This window comes from Myxine glutinosa, chromosome 6, assembly GCF_964187855.1.
Source record: "Myxine glutinosa chromosome 6, kmMyxGlut1.1, whole genome shotgun sequence".
In the NCBI taxonomy this organism is placed as follows: Eukaryota; Metazoa; Chordata; class Myxini; order Myxiniformes; family Myxinidae; genus Myxine; species Myxine glutinosa.
In genome coordinates this window covers 157494123-157513387 of record NC_136266.1, presented here as the reverse complement: position 1 = coordinate 157513387, position 19265 = coordinate 157494123, and the positions used below count along the sequence as shown (strand labels likewise).

General features: G+C 42.4%; 1 protein-coding gene across 2 annotated transcripts in view; it reads left to right on the top strand.

Moving 5' to 3' along the window:
* Positions 1-19265, top strand: part of TMEM240 (transmembrane protein 240) — a 252854-nt gene extending 233589 nt beyond the window's left edge. Inside the window, exons 3-4 of one of the 2 annotated variants that reach the window (XM_068103314.2) lie at positions 15853-16049; positions 17663-19265. In XM_068103314.2, the coding sequence (XP_067959415.1) occupies positions 15853-16049; positions 17663-17880 (415 nt within the window). In that variant the 3' untranslated portion in view covers positions 17881-19265. The remainder of the gene's footprint in view (positions 1-15852; positions 16050-17662) is intronic. The other variant, XM_078780823.1, reaches the window with a different exon arrangement.

Genomic DNA, 19265 nt, shown 5'->3' with positions numbered 1-19265 from the left:
GAAAACGTACAGAAGTTTAACACAGTACCGTCCGTGAATTGAGTTCGATATCAGTTTACATCACTTTCAAGGATCAATTTATTTACTTCAAAATGTCAAATGTGGTTTTTGTTTCTTTTATAGGTCACATTAACAAAATCGAGAATAATTTCAACATAATTCCAATGAACTTTTGGTTCTAAGTCATCTTGAAAAGTAAGTTCACCCCCACAAAAAAAATATTCCATATTAAATGCCAAGTCTGTATATATATACACACACTTACCCTGTCCCTCGCTCTGTTGTATTTTAGCTGCAGGGAAGGTGAAAAGCTCCATCAGCGCTTTATGCTTCACAAATAGCTATTCAGTCCTGATTCTCTCATTGAATCCAACTATCATTGGAATGTAATGTGGTCTTTATTACAACAATCTATCTATAATAATGGCCGAAAGGCTCTTGTAGTTGTTTCTTCAAAATGGAACACAATGATGAGCTGATTTTGCCCAAGTTATTTATCTTTGACTTATTTGTCTTGGCTGTGGTACAGGAAGCTGTTTTTACATGTGCCACTGGCATGTTTGACCCATATTCACTTTGTTAATCGTTAATTTTTTTCAATATTTTTGTTACTTGTTAGATTATTATACACGTTTCACCAGGGGAAGCTTGGCCCGAGTCTTTCACAAACCGCTGGCCAAGCCTGACGTTCGACTAAGGTTAGGGAAGGAATTTTGGAGTTTGTTTAGTGGGTGACATATTTGGAATTTAAGTTATTCTTCAGTATTTTTTGTTTATTTATTTATTTATTTATTTATTTATTTATTTATTTTCTTCCATGAATCTTTTTTTCACTCTTTTTCCTGGTTGTGTCATTACCTCCTAGCCTTAGCCGCTGTTTCCCAAGCACAGTGTTTTTCAGTTTTTATTTATATAATTCAACATCGGACAATCGGCGTTGTCCAACTGATGAAGTGTCTTGTAACCCTGAAATAAATAAATAAATAAATAAATGTTTAATAGTGCAGGAAAATCTATTTTATTTAATCACACAAGAGGAAATCAAGTTTGATGTGGTCGTTGTTATTTGAGAAGATTAAAAAGTACAGAGGGGTTGATGAAACCAGCTATTTGGACAATGGGACACTGAAGTTAATGGGACACAGAAGTTAATGGGACACACTGTTCTCATTGATGTGATCTGCATGGAGGCCATCTGAATATAAATATTTGGGACAAGTTTCCAACCATTTCAGAACAGGCTTTGATGTCGGTCAGCATCAGTTGTAAAGGTATGCTACCCAGATCAAGAGAATGGGAAATCACAAAATGGCACGTCTGGATTGTATCGGGGACGATCCAGAACTTCTGGACCGGTCCCCGTTGGAGGATCAGGGGTCATATTTGCCATGTGAGAGCGAGCATATCATGCAGCTTCTGAGACAGTATACCTGGCCATTGTTTGGATATTGCTTGTTTCACTTCCTTACATAACAAGTAACTCCAGTTAGCACTGCGCAAAGCTGTTAAGGCCATAAAACACAATCGCCATCTAGACTTTTCTGCTGATGGCTGAACCTTGAATTCTTTTGGTGGCAGGGACCACGAATGTCTCCACTCCATGCCGGATCACTTTGACTATGGTGTGAAACGATGGTCCCCTATCTCGTCACGTGTCACAATCGCCTGAAAGCTATTGAATTCCAAGTGTTAATTGGTGGGTTTTTTTCTCTATAAGATTGAAGCTCACGGAGGAGAAGGTAACAGAGGGTATGAATCGACAGTCGGGTAGTGGGGCAACTCTCGGACACAATAAGCAAGGAAATGAACGAACAGGAAAACAAGAGAGACTCGGGTAGGGAACACTGTCGCCTGGTTTAGAGTTGAGGTGTTCAATCAGGCGACATTATTGGTCCCCATCACCAAAACACATTTTTAGAGTTGAGGTGTTCAACCAGGAGACATTATTGGTCCCCATCACCAAAACACATTTTTAGAGTTGAGGTGTTCAATCAGGAGAAATTCTTGGTCCCCATCACCAAAACACATTTTTAGAGTTGAGGTGTTCAATCAGGAGACATTCTTGGTCCCCATCACCAAAACACATTTTTAGAGTTGAGGTGTTCAATCAGGAGACATTCTTGGTCCCCATCACCAAAACACATTTTTAGAGTTGAGGTGTTCAATCAGGAGACATTATTGGTCCCCATCACCAAAACACATTTTTAGAGTTGAGGTGTTCAATCAGGAGACATTCTTGGTCCCCATCACCAAAACACATTTTTAGAGTTGATGTGTTCAATCAGGAGACATTCTTGGTCACCATCACCAAAACAAATTTTTAGAGTTGAGGTGTTCAATCAGGAGACATTCTTGGTCCCCATCACCAAAACAAATTTTTAGAGTTGAGGTGTTTAATCAGGAGACATTCTTGGTCCCCATCACCAAAACAATTTTTTAGAGTTGAGGTGTTCAATCAGGAGACATTATTGGTCCCCATCACCAAAACAAATTTTTAGAGTTGAGGTGTTCAATCAGGAGACATTCTTGGTCCCCATCACCAAAACAATTTTTTAGAGTTGAGGTGTTCAATCAGGAGACATTCTTGGTCCCCATCACCAAAACAAATTTTTAGAGTTGAGGTGTTTAATCAGGAGACATTCTTGGTCCCCATCACCAAAACAAATTTTTAGAGTTGAGGTGTTCAATCAGGAGACATTCTTGGTCCCCATCACCAAAACAAATTTTTAGAGTTGAGGTGTTTAATCAGGAGACATTCTTGGTCCCCATCACCAAAACAAATTTTTAGAGTTGAGGTGTTTAATCAGGAGACATTCTTGGTCCCCATCACCAAAACAATTTTTTAGAGTTGAGGTGTTCAATCAGGAGACATTCTTGGTCCCCATCACCAAAACAAATTTTTAGAGTTGAGGTGTTCAATCAGGAGACATTCTTGGTCCCCATCACCAAAACAAATCTTTAGAGTTGAGGTGTTCAATCAGGAGACATTCTTGGTCCCCATCACCAAAACAAATTTTTAGAGTTGAGGTGTTCAATCAGGAGACATTCTTGGTCCCCATCACCAAAACAAATTTTTAGAGTTGAGGTGTTTAATCAGGAGACATTCTTGGTCCCCATCACCAAAACAAATTTTTCGAGTTGAGGTGTTCAATCAGGAGACATTCTTGGTCCCCATCACCAAAACAAATTTTTAGAGTTGAGGTGTTCAATCAAGAGACATTCTTGGTCCCCATCACCAAAACAAATTCAAGGTTCAGCCGAAAAGCCAAAAGCAATAATGTTTTCCGACAGTAGTTAAATATATGTTGAACTCCGACACATGATGGTAGCCAACTGCCTTTTTGAAGCCCTGGAAGAAACAATAGAATATCACAGCCTCTGGTAGGCACAGTTCCACACCAGGGAGAAGCAGCAAACAAGAGTTGAGTTGTGCAGATAGCCTGAACTTTGTACTTTTAAGCAGGAGTTGGTTACATGAAGAACATGCACATCCTGGAGTTGGTGGACTGAGGGAGAAGAGGAAGCTAAACCCGAGGAGAGCAGATACAAAACAGCGCGGCCACCGACCTGCCTGCGATATGCGAACAGTTGACCTTGTGCTTCAGCCTTATTGTGAGATTCCAATAATATTGAGAGCTTTAGGTTCCACAGAATCCTAGAAAGACAGATGTGATGCTGGAGCTCCAGCCCATAGGGGTGAGTTGCACACCATTTAGCTAAAGGCAAATGCCTTGTATAGACTGTGAGTTGTTCTGATCTTTCAAGGAGAGACTTAGAGAGATGGAGGATGCCCAGTCTGCAGCTGGCTTTGGCAAATTTGTAGGCCAGCTTTGCTATAAGGATGGCCCAGGAGAGGTCAAAGCTGATGGTGAGGCCTAGACACTCAAGGCAATGAACCTCTTGTCTTATTTACAGTGGCTGACCACGGAAATACATAGGTGGGTTCATTTGACAATCCTTCTGGGTGAGATCTTCCAGGATTGAAAGACATGCTCGATTTATCAGGCCCCCATCTACATTTCCAGATCAGCAGAGAGTGACACAGCTGTTGTTTGCTTATTAGTGGGATAAGGACACAGTGTGGAGTCTTCTGTAAAAAGCATGAGAGGGTTTTACAAAAGATTGGAGAGCTTTCTTACATAGATGAGGGGCAGGAATAGGCTAAGCACACTGTGGTGGAGCACTCCAGTTTCTCCTCGGAGAAGAGTGGATAAAAGAGAGATCTGTTGATGGCAATGCAATGCTTGGCAAAAATGGCAGGATGCAAGACTGTGTCACAAGGAGCGTAAAGCATACACCTTGGTTCTACGCAGTACATGTGACTATGCTGGTCACCTGGTGATAACGTAACATAAACAAAGTGATGCCAAATCATACTTCTACTTGTTTTTTAACGGCCACCAGTATCGCACCTTTCTTGTGGGATGGGCAGGGGAGGCTTGGCCTGAGTCTTCACGAATGGGCTGGACAGGCCTGACATTCGCCGAGTTGGGGCAGGAATTTGGAATTTGGCCATGGTGTCGGCGAAACGTCCCTCCGAGGGATGGCACACACATTGATGAATCACCTGTGAAACACTGGACTGACAGTTTATAGTTGAGTTGGGATTCAAACCCAGGCTAGACAGCTTAGAGTCAAATGTGCATACCTCGTTGTCAGTCCTGAGGCCATGTCATACTAAGATTTCAAAATGGTTCATGCTGCTTACTTGCTGGACGCTCAGCATTTTAAGGATAGAGCACGGACAAAACCTATAGGGTGTAATTTATGAGAATGAGGAAATTTGCCCTGCTGAGTGTGGAAAGAAAACTGACACCGTATTGTAGCGTCACTGGAACCCAGAGTGCTTTGGGAAGTGATGCCACCTCCCCCAAGTTCAGTGGTTGTTTGTCTGAAATCAGGTAAGGTGGTTGTCTCATCTATATATCTGCACGTGTGTGATTTGTACTGCAGCTCCTCCATTGTTGGTCAAGTGAGTCAAGTCGGTCAAGTGATGGCAAGCTGATTGGTATATTGGAACACACTCCAGGCTTGATGCAAGACTGAAGGTGGTAAAATTTCCACCTGATCCAAATTTGGCATTGGCATCAGGTGCCCATGATAACACGGCAAGTCTTCACAAAAGACACCGGGACCTCTAATGTCCACCAACGTCCAAAGCTGGCAGATCGGTCCTCCAATTGAATGTCTGTCCGATGGACCGCGCACACGTTGAGGCATCCCCCTGGATGTGAAACTCCAGGGTGACAGTTTGTAACCTGGGCTGGGCAGCTCAAACTTGTGTATATACACCTTTAAACACTCCTGCCAGGCAAATTATTACAAGACTGCAAGTATACATTAGTTGGCCATTTCCTTCCTCTTTATCCTCTCACTAGAAAAACACTAAAATTATTAGTAGAAAATAATGACGAAATAAGAGGGTATTACAAACAGCCTTAAAGATTAAATATTGTACCAGGACAGAATAACATAAAAAGCAAAGTATTTAACAAAAATAATTTGTTCACCATTACACACCAAATCTAAAAATCATTTCCTTATTTGAATACCATAACTATTTATTAATTATATATCGGTCAATTCATTCTGATTGTGTTTACCTGAGATTTAAAGACTCGATTTTAACCAAATAATAACGCAATGTTTTCTGATACTCTGCCAACATTATCACCTTCACAGTTTGAATGTCAAATGATCCATCCTTTTCCTCTCACCTGTGATTGCGTTGAGAAGGTGCATTATATAAGAGAGACTTGAGGTGGTCCGCTGAGGTTGACCAAACAAGGAGATGCAGTTTGAAAATCAAAGATGACAAAGGAGGCACGAATTTGCTTTTTCTGCTCAAACGGTGATTTGTAAGTGTTGCCAAAGTCATATCGTCATCATTTTGTGTGCAGCACGTGGCTACTGGTTTGCAGCGTTGCTGGGAGTGCGGCTCTGCTGCTGATGTAGTATCCGCTGTATCTTAGAGCAGGAATTTGTAACTTGGTAAGGTGCTGGTGATAACTTGCTGCCTCTTTGCGAAAGACATGGTGGAGTTTAAAGTCCATACAAATATGGTTCAGTAGCGGAACACCGGAGTATGGCTTCAATGTTGACAAAACACTGACAGTATCCAAAACTTCCCCCATCCAAAAACTTGATCTTTTCTACCCCTGCTAATTTCACCCCAAATCCACTTTTTTGAAATACCAACTTCTGTCCTGGAAGTCCTTGGTGTCCTTGTGTTTTATACTTCTCCCACTCCCCCCCCCCCCTTCCCACGCCTCCTCCCCCCAAGCCCTCTCCCTCCCACACATCTCCCGATGTCCTGCTCTCAAATGTTGTGTTTGTGTGCTTCCCCTTCTCTCCCCATCTTGTCTACCGCTCCCTCTTTTTATATATTTTGTTTGTCTGTTTGATTTGTTTGTGAAATTAATGTTAGCTCTTTCACGAGCCTCGATTCTGTATACAAAAAAAAAGAAAAAAAAAGTACTGTTATGATGTTTAAAAATGGTTGGCAGAACAGCCTGGATGTGCGCACACTCGTGTCTAAGCTGTCTGGTCTGGGTGTGAATCCCACCTGCCACCACTGGTTTGTGTGCATTGAAGATCCCATGAAGTCTTTCGCAAAGAACGGAAGGCGATTTTCACCAGCAACCTGAACAAATTACAAATTTCTGCCGCCTTCAGTCAAATGTCAGCCCTGACCAGCCACTTGTGAAAAGACTTGGAAAAAACGTTTCCCAGCCGACCCCAAAGTAGGATTTGAATAATTGGAAATGTTAAGGAAGTAGTAGTAGTATTTTTGTTGGAATTGCTTTTGAGGCTTGTGCTCAGGGTGCAGGAGAGCCCAAGCAGATATAGGTTTCTGCACGTCCATGGTTAGAAATGCATTGGACAAGGCAGAGCATTTTAAAGAGAAAGTAGTAGTAGGAAGGGTTTCAATCCTGCCCAACTATAAGTTGTCATCCTGGGTTTTCAGAGGCAGGGTGATTCATAAGTGTGTGGCATTCCTTGGGCGGACACTAAACTGGGTGACGCATCTTCCGGCATTAGTTGGTGGACATTTAAGATCCCAGGGTGTCTTTCGCTAGTCGCCGACATCCTGGACAAATTCCAAATTCCTACCCCAACAACTGCTGGGTACCCCAACAAATCCTTTCAGAAAAAGCCAAGAAACTTCTTCGGCAGCACTGGTGCCAGGTAACAGAGTATGGTACATCAGAATTGGTGGTAGTATAGTAATAGTTGTATCATAGTGTATTATTAATACTGGATGGAATCAACAGGACGTTGTTTGAGGTATGCTAACCTTCATAGGAAGCAAGGAGAAGCTGACGTTTCTGGAGTCCGTCCTTCGGCAGACCAAAAAAAAGGGACATTTTTTACTCCGCCACATCCCCAGAACTGAAATATCAGCTTCTCCTTGCTAACCACTGTGGTTGTCACAATGCGATCAATCTCCTGTTTATTCCATCCATTGGTCCACCTATCTGCCGACGCAGATCGACACAGGCCTTCCCTATATGATGGTAATTGGCATGATAATTTTGCTGAATTACCTCTCAGTTCTAATTGCTGTAACTACTCTTTTGCTCCTCAATGTCCAGAATACTTATCAGACTTCTCTGTCACTCCTACTCATATCGATTATATTGATAGTTTATAGTCTGCTACAGTTTTTGTGTTAACCCTTACCTGTATTCCACTTTTTTTTTCAACAACTTTGAAAAATTGTCTTGGCTTAGCAGGATAGCTTAGATGTATGTGCATCCGCCTTTGTGCCGTATAGCCTGGGTTTGAATCTTGACCGAGCTATGAGCTGTCATCCTGGTGTTTCGCAGGCATGGTGATGTATTGATCTACATGCTGTCCCTCAAATTGTCGTTGAACTGGTATTCCCATGTGCTAGCATTAGTTGGTGGATGTTAAAGGTCCCAGGTTGTCCTTCGTGAAGTGTAGGCGAGTTATGGCCAACATGCTGACCAAATTCCAAGTTTCTACCCTAACGACTGCTGGGAAGGCAACGGCAAATCACCCAGCACAACCCGTGCCAAGAAACTGCTTCGGCAGCACAGATACTCTGTGAAGTATGGTACACAGAGGTAGTGAGTGTACTTGCATTTGACTTGTCTAATTTGGGCCTGATTCTCAACTATGAATTATTGTCCTAGTATTTCACTGGCAGTCCAACCCTTTTGCCAAATTCCAAATTTCTGTCGTAATTTTTAAGGAAAGTGCATCATCAGCACAGCTATGCTTCAGTAGTGATACAACCAGCATTTAAAATTCATAATTTAATTCCAGCCTAATATGCATTAATTCATGATTACTTGGTTGTGTATGCCAATGTAATCCTCTATTCACTTCCTCGAAATGATTGCATGATGCAGCTCTCATTGATCCTGGAGTACAGTTGGTCATTTTGTTAAGTTGTTAAATTTTCCTTGCTTTAGTAATGATGTTTCAGGCGAATGGAGTTGGCTTATTTCTTTGTCCCCTGTCGCACCGCGGAGCGAAAGGGGGACTATGGTTTTCCCCTCCGTCCGTGTGTCCGTCCGTCCGTCCGTGCGTCCGTCCCTCCGTGCGTACGTGCGTACGTGCATGCATGCGTAAGCGAAGGAACGCATTCGAATTTTGTGTGTGGGCCACGTCAAGATCAAAGATGGCCGCCGCCATGTATGTCTGATGCCATGTATGTCTGAACCTTGTGAGCGGAATATCTTGAAAAATAAGCGAAGTACCAACTTCTCATCTGGTGTGTGGGTGTATCTACGCATAAGGAAGAAAACTATTGAAAATTGGGTCGCCACGTCAAAATCCAAGATGGCCGCCTCCATGTATGCCTGAACCTTGTGAGCGAAATATCATATCACGGCATGTTTTCGGCGTCTTCCACTTTGTCAAATCACATCACTTCCCCGACGGGGGACCTAGGCGTAACGCTTGTTTACATGAAGATATTATCTGGCTCACAATTTTTGTTGTTGAAAGAGGTCACTTGAAGCAATGAGAAAGTTAACCACTGGAGAATTAATTATGAAGAAACTAGAAAGTGTCTCAAGATGTATAGCCCGTCCACGTCTGCTTTGGGCGTGAACAAAACTTTACAAGAACAACAGTTTAAAAAAGAATTGTACGTTTTATTAAATTGTGTTCTCCATATTCTCACAATAAGGCTTTGTTAAAGATTTTATGACAAAACATTTTTATTGCCTGAACAGACACACTGAAGCTCAATGGTAGATAAATAAACATGGAAGCGATGAAAAAACGGCCGTCTCATGTTTGACGAGCTGTGGTGGGGCTAATAAGGCATATTTTTGTCACTATGACTTTGCCTTTGCAAATTTTGACCCAATTCTTTGTTATTTTCTCCATATTCTCATAAAAAGGGTTTGTTGAAAATTTGATGACAAAAGCTCAAATTGGAAAAACAAAATAGGACCACTGGACCTGTAGCTTATCTCGGCTCTGGCCTAATTAATGTTGTAACCCAAATTTGGTAGCATCCTGACTGATGTGTCTGGAGAAGATTTTTGAACGAATTTATGTGACCGCTATTTTCACATACTTCCGGTCACGTGATCAGCATTGCCTCCGCAATTTAACATGAGGACACTGTCCTAATGTTGTCACACAACTTTGGTAACATTCTGACTGGTGGGTCTGGAGAAGATTTTTGAATAAATTTACTAAGTCCGCAATTTTGACAGATTTGAAGTCTCATGACCCGAACAAGCTTTGCAATCCCCGTTACCAGTCAGGAGTGGAACCTTGCTGCAAACTTTCAGCCAGATCAGCCCAACGGTTTGGCTGGAGAAATTGAAATAGGAGACGGACGAACGGTGCACAAGGACAATACCTAATCTGGAATTCCAATTCGAAATAAGCTAAAAATGCCATGGCCTGGACCGACCGACAGACGGACAGACACACAGAAGCGATTGAAAAACCCTGTCTCCTGATGCGCGAGGGTAGAGGAGGGGTGGGGGGGGGGGGGTAAAAATGCCGTCACTGCACATTAAACAATGGCCTTACGGAAAGGTTAATTCCACCGGAATTAGGGACGTGTCAATTCCTACAGAATTACGGATGGTTAATTCCACCGGAATTAGGGGCGGGTTAATTCCTGCAGAATTACGGATGGTTAATTCCACTGGAGTTTCGGATGGGTTCATTGCTGCAGAATTACGGATGGTTAATTCCACTGGAATTTCAGGTCACTGTACATTAAACAATGGCCTTACGGAAAGGTTAATTCCACCGGAATTAGGGACGCGTCAATTCCTACAGAATTACGGATGGTTAATTCCACCGGAATTAGGGGCGGGTTAATTTCTGCAGAATTACGGATGGTTAATTCCACTGGAATTTCGGATGGGTTAGTTCCTGCAGAATTACGGATGGTTAATTCCACTGGAATTTCGGAAAGGATAATTCCTGCAGAATTACGGATGGTTAATTCCACTGGAATTTCGGATAGGTCAGTTCCTGCAATATTACAGATGGTTAATTCCACTGGAATTTCGGATGGGTTAATTTCTGCAGAATTACGGATGGTTAATTCCACTGGAATTTCGGATAGGTTAGTTCCTGCAGAATTACAGATGGGTAATTTCACCGGAATTAGGGACGGGTAAATTCCTGCAGAATTACGGATGGTTAATTCCACTGGAATTTCGGATGGGTTAGCTCCTGCAGAATTACAGATGGTTAATTCCACTGGAATTTCGGATAGATTAGTTCCTGAAGAATTACAGATGGTTAATTCCCCTGGGATTTCGGGTGGGTTAGTTCCTGCAGAATTATGGATGGTTAATTCTACTGGAATTTCGGATGGGTTCGTTCCTGCAGAATTATGGATGGTTAATTCCACTGGAATTTCGGATAGATTAGTTCCTGCAGAATTACGGATGGTTAATTCCACTGGAATTTCGGATGGGTTAGTTCCTGCAGAATTATGGATGGTTAATTCCACTGGAATTTCGGATAGGTTAGTTCCTGCAGAGTTACGGATGGTTAATTCCACTGGAATTTCGGATGGGTTAGTGCCTGCAGACTTACGGATGGTTAATTCCACTGGAATTTCAGATGGGTTAGTTCCTGCAGAATTACGGATGGTTAATTCCACTGGATTTTCGGATGGATTCATTCCTGCAGAATTGCGGATGGGTTAATTCCTGCAGAATTACGGATGGTTAATTCCACTGGAATTTCGGATGGGCTAGTTCCTGCAGAATTACAGACTGGTTAATTCCCCTGGAATTTCGGATGGGTTAGTTCCTGCAAAATTATGGATGGTTAATTCCACTGGAATTTCGGAGAGGTTAGTTCCTGCAGAATTACGGATGGTTAATTCCACTGGAATTTTGGATAGGTTAGTTCCTGCAGAATAACGGATGGTTAATTCCACTGGAATTTTCAGATAGGTTAGTTCCTGCAGAATTACGGATGGTTAATTCCACTGGAATTTCAAATGAGTTAGTTCCTGCAGAATTACGGATGGTTAATTCCACTGTAATTTCGGATAGGTTAGTTCCTGCAGAATTACGGATGGATAATTCCACTGGAATTTCAGATGAGTTGGTTCCTGCAGAATTACCGATGGTTAATTCCACTGGAATTTTGGATAGGTTAGTTCCTGCAGAATTACGGATGGTTAATTCCACTGGAATTTCGGATAGGTCCTTTCCTGCAGAATTACGGATGGTTAATTCCACTGGAATTTCGGATGGGTTAGTTCCTGCAGAATTATGGATGGTTAATTCCACTGGAATTTCGGATGGGTTAGTTCCTGCAGAATTACGGATGGTTAATTCCACTGGAATTTCAGATGGGTTAGTTAGTTCCTGCAGAATTACGGATGGTTAATTCCACTCTAATTTCGGATGGATTAGTTCCTGCAGAATTACGGATGGTTAATTCCACTGGAATTTCGTATAGGTCCTTTCCTGCAGAATTACGGATGGTTAATTCCACTGGAATTTCGGATAGGTCCTTTCCTGCAGAATTACGGATGGTTAATTCCACTGGAATTTCAGATGGGTTAGTTAGTTCCTGCAGAATTACGGATGGTTAATTCCACTGGAATTTCGGATGGATTAGTTCCTGCAGAATTACGGATGGTAAATTCCATTGGAATTTCAGATGGGTTAATTCCTGCAGAATTGCGGATGGGTTAATTCCTGCAGAATTACGGATGGTTAATTCCACTGGAATTTCGGATGGGTTAACTTCTGCAGAATTGCGGATGGGTTAATTCCTCTGGAATTTTGGATGGGTTAGTTCCTGCAGAATTACAGACTGGTTAATTCCCCTGGAATTTCGGATGGGTTAGTTCCTTCAAAATTATGGATGGTTAATTCCAGTGGAATTTTGGAGAGGTTAGTTCCTGCAGAATTACGGATGGTTAATTCCACTGGAATTGCGGATAGGTTAGTTCCTGCAAAATTATGGATGGTTAATTCCACTGGAATTTCGGATAGGTTAGTTCCTGCAGAATAACGGATGGTTAATTCCACTGGAATTTTCGGATAGGTTAGTTCCTGCAGAATTACGGATGGTTAATTCCACTGGAATTTCAGATGAGTTAGTTCCTGCAGAATTACGGATGGTTAATTCCACTGGGATTTCGAATAGGTTAGTTCCTGCAGAATTACGGATGGTTAATTCCATGGGAATTTCGGATGGGTTAGTTCCTGCAGAATTACAGACTGGTTAATTCCCCTGGAATTTTGGATGGGTTAGTTCCTGCAAAATTATGGATGGTTAATTCCACTGGAATTTCGGAGAGGTTAGTTCCTGCAGAATTACGGATGGTAAATTCCACTGGAATTTTGGATAGGTTAGTTCCTGCAGAATAACGGATGGTTAATTCCACTAGAATTTTCGGATAGGTTAGTTCCTGCAGAATTACGGATGGTTAATTCCACTGGAATTTCAGATGAGTTAGTTCCTGCAGAATTACGGATGGTTCATTCCACTGGAATTTCGGATAGGTTAGTTCCTGCAGAATTACGGATGGATAATTCCACTGGAATTTCAGATGAGTTGGTTCCTGCAGAATTACCGATGGTTAATTCCACTGGAATTTCGGATAGGTTAGTTCCTGCAGAATTACGGATGGTTAATTCCACTGGAATTTCGGATAGGTCCTCTGCAGAATTACGGATGGTTATTTCCACTGGAATTTCGGATGGGTTAGTTCCTGCAGAATTATGGATGGTTAATTCCACTAGAATTTCGGATGGGTTAGTTCCTGCAGAATTACGGATGGTTAATTCCACTGGAATTTCAGATGGGTTAGTTAGTTCCTGCAGAATTACGGATGGTTAATTCCACTGGAATTTCGGATGGATTAGTTCCTGCAGAATTATGGATGGTTAATTCCACTGGAATTTTGGATAGGTTAGTTCCTGCAGAATTACCGATGGTTAATTCCACTGGGATTTTGGATTGGTTAGTTCCTGCAGAATTAAGGATGGTTAATTCCACTGGAATTTCGGATGGGTTAGTTCCTGCAGAATTACGGATGGTAAATTATACTGGAATTTCGGATGGGTTAGTTCCTGCAGAATTACAGCTGGTTAATTCCACTGGAATTTCGGATGGGTTAATTCCTGCAGAATTGCGGATGGGTTAATTCCTCTGCAATTTCGGATGGGTTAATTCTTCTGCAATTTCGGATGGGTTAATACCTGCACAATTACGGATGGTTAATTCCACTGGAATTTCGGATGGGTTAATTCCTGCAGAATTGTGGATGGTTAACTCCTCTGGAATTTCGGATGGGTTAATTCCTGCAGAATTGCGGATGGTTAATTCCTCTGGAATTTCGGATGGGTTAATTCCTGCAGAATTACGGATGGTTAATTCCATTGGAATTTCGGATGGGTGAGTTCCTGCAGAATTGCAGATGGGTTAATTCCTCCAGAATTACGGATGATTAATTCCACTGGAATTTCGGATGGGTTAGTTCCTGCAGAATTATGGATGGTGAATTCCACTGGAATTTCGGATGGGTTCGCTCCTGCAGAATTACGGATGGTTAATTCCACTGCAATTTCGGATGGGTTAGTTCCTGCAGAATTACGGATGGTTAATTCCACTGGAATTTCGAATGGGTTCGCTCCTGCAGAATTACGGATGGTTAATTCCACTGGAATTTTGGATGGGTTAATTCCTGCAGAATTGCGGATGGGTTAATTCCTCTGGAAGTTCGGATGGGTTAATTCCTGCAGAATTACGGATGGTTAATTCCACTAGAATTTCGGAAGGGTTAATTCCTCCAGGATTACAGATGGTTAAATCCACTGGAATTTCGGATGGGTTAGTTCCTGCAGAATTACGGATGGTTAATTCCACTGGAATTTTGGATAGGTTAGTTCCTGCAGAATTACGGATGGGTTAATTCCTCCAGAATGCCGGATGGTTAATTCCACTGGAATTTCGGATGGGTTAGTTTTTGCAGAATTACGGAATGGTTAATTCCACTGGAATTTCGGATGGGTTCGTTCCTGCAGAATTACGGATGGTTAATTCCACTGGAATTTTGGATGGGTTAGTTCCTGCAGAATTTTGATGGTTAATTCCACTGGAATTTCGGATAGGTTAATTCCTGCAGAATTACGGATTGTTAATTCCACTTGAATTTTGGATGGGTTAGTTCCTGCAGAATTACGGATGGTTAATTCCACTGGAATTTCGGATGGGTTAGTTCCTGCAGAATTACGGATGGTTAATTCCACTGGAATTTCGGATGGGTTAGTTCCAGCAGAATTATGGATGGTGAATTCCACTGGAATTTCGGATGGGTTAATTCCTGCAGAATTACAGATGGTTAATTCCATTGGAATTTCGGATGGGTTAATTCCTGCAGAATTACGGATGGTTAATTCCACTGGAATTTTGGATGGGTTAATTCCTGCAGAATTACAGATGGTTAATTCCATTGGAATTTTGGATGGGTTAGTTCCTGCAGAATTACTGATGGTTAATTCCACTGGAATTTGGGATGGGTTAATTCCTCCAGGATTACAGATGGTTAATTCCACTGGAATTTCGGATGGGTTAGTTCCTGCAGAATTACGGATGGTTAATTCCACTGGAATTTTGGATGGGTTAGTTCCTGCAGAATTACGGATGGTTAATTCCACTGGAATTTTGGATGGGTTAATTCTTGCAGAATTACGGATGGTTCATTCCACTGGAATTTCGGATGGGTTAATTCCTGCAGAATTACGGATGGTTAATTCCACAGGAATTTCGGATGGGTTAGTTCCTGCAGAATTACGGATGGTTCATTCCACTGGAATTTCGGATGGGTTAATTCCTGCAGAATTACGGATGGTTAATTACACAGGAATTTTGGATGGGTTAGTTCCTGCAGAATTACGGATGGTTAATTCCACTGGAATTTCGGACGGGTTAATTCCTCCAGAATTACGGACTGGTTAATTCCTCCAGAAATGGTGTATTTTCGTACATTTAGTCTGGAGGAATTAACCCATCCCTTACACCGGAAGTGGCGCTGTGAAATACATATTATGGAGAGAGAATTGGGGTTCCTCCCCCAGCCATGAACTTCTGGGATTCATTTGTGTTCTCCATATTCTCATTTGTGTTCTCCATATTCTAATTATCTCATATCCCCTATCCTCCACCCCTCTCCCATGCACACCCCAAGTAGTATTTTGGCAGGATAAGGACATAACATTAGAATGGGCAAATTAGCATCAACAACGAAATAGCAAGTACAGTATACACTCTGATAGACAGGACCAATAATTTCCATTAGCTATCACATTTGTACATTCTGTGTTCAGATATGACATGACGGTGCATGGTTGTGTGTGCACATCCCAGACACCATGTACACTACGTTTTACCTTATGGGGGAGAAGAGGCAAAGGCAACAGCACCGGATGGATACGCGGTGACCCCAGCACTGAGTAAGCAAGAGGTGGACCTACTTTTGGGCTTGGTGCTCGGCCTCACGGCCAGCTGGTTCCTGCTTTGGCTCGACCGTTGCCTTGCTGACATCGATGTGCGCCAGATCTACGGTAGGGCACCTTCCTGCTTTGTTTTGCAGATGATGGTACATAATCTGGCCAATAATCTCTGTTTTATTTAATAATTTGACATCTGTAAGTTGCTTAAGCAATAAGCAGAATGGAGGTGCACAGTTATACTCGGCTCAATAAAAACTTGGGTTCTCAAAGGTCGCACTTTCCCCATTGTGGATTCTCTTAGAGAATTGAATTAATCGATTTAACTTTTCACATTTGTTTTGTTTTTGTTTGATTAAATGATGCAGTATACCACAGTTTGAGCATAAACTTATATGCTCCTGCTCCAGCCTGAGAAAATGTTTTAAAAAAAATGAAACAATGGACATTTCAAAAACGAAAAATTACAAAACAGATAACGATTACATCTACTTTTTACATCCCTAAATGAAAATATGCATTCTTCTCCTTCCTCTTCTTTTTCGTTTCTTCTTCTTCTACTTCTTCGTCTTCTGTGTTACTGCCACGATTATTCCCACGTTCTTGTGAGGTTGGCCAGGGGAAATGTTTCGCCCAAGTTTTTCACGAACCCGCTGGCCAGGTATGACACTCGACTAAGTAGTTGGGGCAAGAATTTGTAATTCATTCATGGTGCCGGTGATAGTTTGTCTACTTTTCGCAAAGGACTTTATCATCCATCAATGAATGTCGTGCAGATGGGACACCCAGTTTAGCACCCAGTCCATCCGAGGAACAGAGCACACATTGATGAATCACCCTGCCTGCTAAACACCAGGACGACAGTTTATAGCTGGGTCAGGATTCGAACCTAGGCTAGCCAGTTTAGAGGCCATCCTGCCAGCCTGAAAATATTTACTATTAAGAAGCAGAAAAAAATTCCTCAAATTTTTAGTAACTAGTGAGGTACCCGTGATACGCACGGGTGGGAGGCCAGAAGCAAACAGACAATGCAGAAACGGCCAATGCTAAAGCATGAAACCAATAAATTCCACATTCCTGTAGCACCTTCAGTCACACGTCAGACATGGACAGCAAGTTCGTGAAGGACTTCCATGAAAAACGTACCCGTTGGCAAACAAACGGGTGCGTTTGTTCCATACCAAGTCAATGGCGAATCTGCATATGGCGATCCGCGAATTCACGTTTAGAAACTAGAAACCGTCACGGCATTCGCGGCAGGTTCATAATTGTCATCAAAATCTAAACAGTATTTGGAGAATTTCAATAAAAGCCACATCACTGTTCATATCGGTAAATATTATTCCATCGTGTTTGGAAAAACTGGAAAATTGGAAAATTGAAAAAATTGGAAAAACAATATAGCCCATTTTACTCCCAGGGGTCCCAGGAATACCCACCCAAAATATCGTTGCGATCGGTTGAGCCGTTTTTGCGGTACCTTCGAACGGACGGACGGACATTTGGTGAATTAATTATCGTAAGATTTTTGTGTAATTGACATGACGTATGCCGTCACTTAAGTGTCTGTGAGTCGAATTAACTGTGAAACAGGTGAATTGAGACTAAATTTAAGTTGATAGTTCATTTTTATCATCAACATGATCTTTAACGTGTACCTATTGGTAACTGTAAATGGCGGCAAAGCAAAACATGATGTAACCTGACTTTCAATGGCCTGTCCGCAGCTGAAGCATGGCGTCGATTTAACCGTCTGTTTCCGGCCAAGAAGCCACCACCGAGGAGGCATCGCTACCACGGCTTTGCACGTGAGAGCAAGTACGAGCCCGAGGAGGAGGAGGAGGACGACGATGGCCCAGGAGGCATCATCAATGCCGAGAACTCGCTGCATTTCAAGCCACGCGTGTGCCAACACAACGGGCACGCCGCCTCCAAGAGGATGTGATCCACAAACATGGCAAGAGCTCCGTCGTTCTGTTCTCGAGTGTGGTGACGATATTTTTTGTGTCCTATTTGTTCAAAATTGTGGCTGGAATCCGTCGCTTCTTCAGAAAGCTATCTAGGCCTAGTATCACCACCTGCAACGGAGAGCAGCTGTCGTGCGAGTACTCTGTGGCATGGAGGACATGGAATGGACAGCAATGCTTGAGTTGCAATGGGGAAAGACAATATTGTCGAGGAGTAAAAGAATGGGGCAAAGATGAATGCTAAAAAAAAAACTTTCAGCCATTTTGGAGTATGAATGTGATGGAGCAAAAATGGCCGCTGGAGACCGATGAATGCAAGTGGTCGTAATGGTTGAAAGTCCTTTGATCCGTTGGGGGTCTAATGGGAAAAGAAAAAAGGCAAGATGTGAGTAACCATCTTGCCTTCTGCCATTCCCTCTACATTGCACGAAGACAGTAGCTGTGCTAGAAAAACAGGTCAGGACAATCCGGGCCAGGCCACAGGCTTTGCAGACAGACACACATGACAGCGAGCGGAAACAAAAAAAAAAAAAACGTGGAATATCAGCAGAAAAGCGAGCATGGAAGAGCCGTGCAATCCACAGCTCGGCGAGGCGTGAAAGTCACAGATGGGGCGTGCGGTCGTGCTGCCCGGGATACACGGCAAGGGCACACGGGGCGGCAAACCGCAGCGATGCGGCCCGTCTTCGCTAGGCACCCCCTCGGCTGTCTTCCGGAGACCCGACGGATCTCTACCCGTCCATCGTCCTCACGCAATGCCCGAGATTGTTGCAAAACGTTCCTAGGAGTTTTGACATCCCGTTGTTACTCCGATTTCACACCATTAATGTTTCTGGGATATAAACAACACCGCAATTGGTTGCACTGTTTATTCCACTGACCCTCAAAATATTCTTGTTTCACATTTTATTGAAAAGTTTTTTGTTTTGTTTTTGCTGTCGATAATTATTATATATTTTATTTTCTATTTATTTTCGATTCTTTTTGTCTCTATGTATTGATTTGCTTTGGAATGGACGTGCCATGCGTCACGGGTTCGGCTTGAATGAAACGAGCAGCCGCAGTGAGCTTAACCCATTCCTGTCGTCTCCTTCAACTGGGGAATGTGAAATTGGCTTTATCATCATTCCTGATTTTTCTTCCCTTACTCAACCTGGCTCTGATTCTTCATGCCTTCCAAGTATGCGGGAAAATGCTTCAGCAGCTGCTTTGTTCAAGCAGTACGTTCATTTGAACGTCACACTTGATTTATCTGCACGGGTTGCATTTTTGAAAGCTAACAGAAAAAAAAAAACAATGAATGCTTTCAATTTTACCAAATACTTAGCGTAAAAAAAACAATTGGAGGTAAAAGTTAATTTTA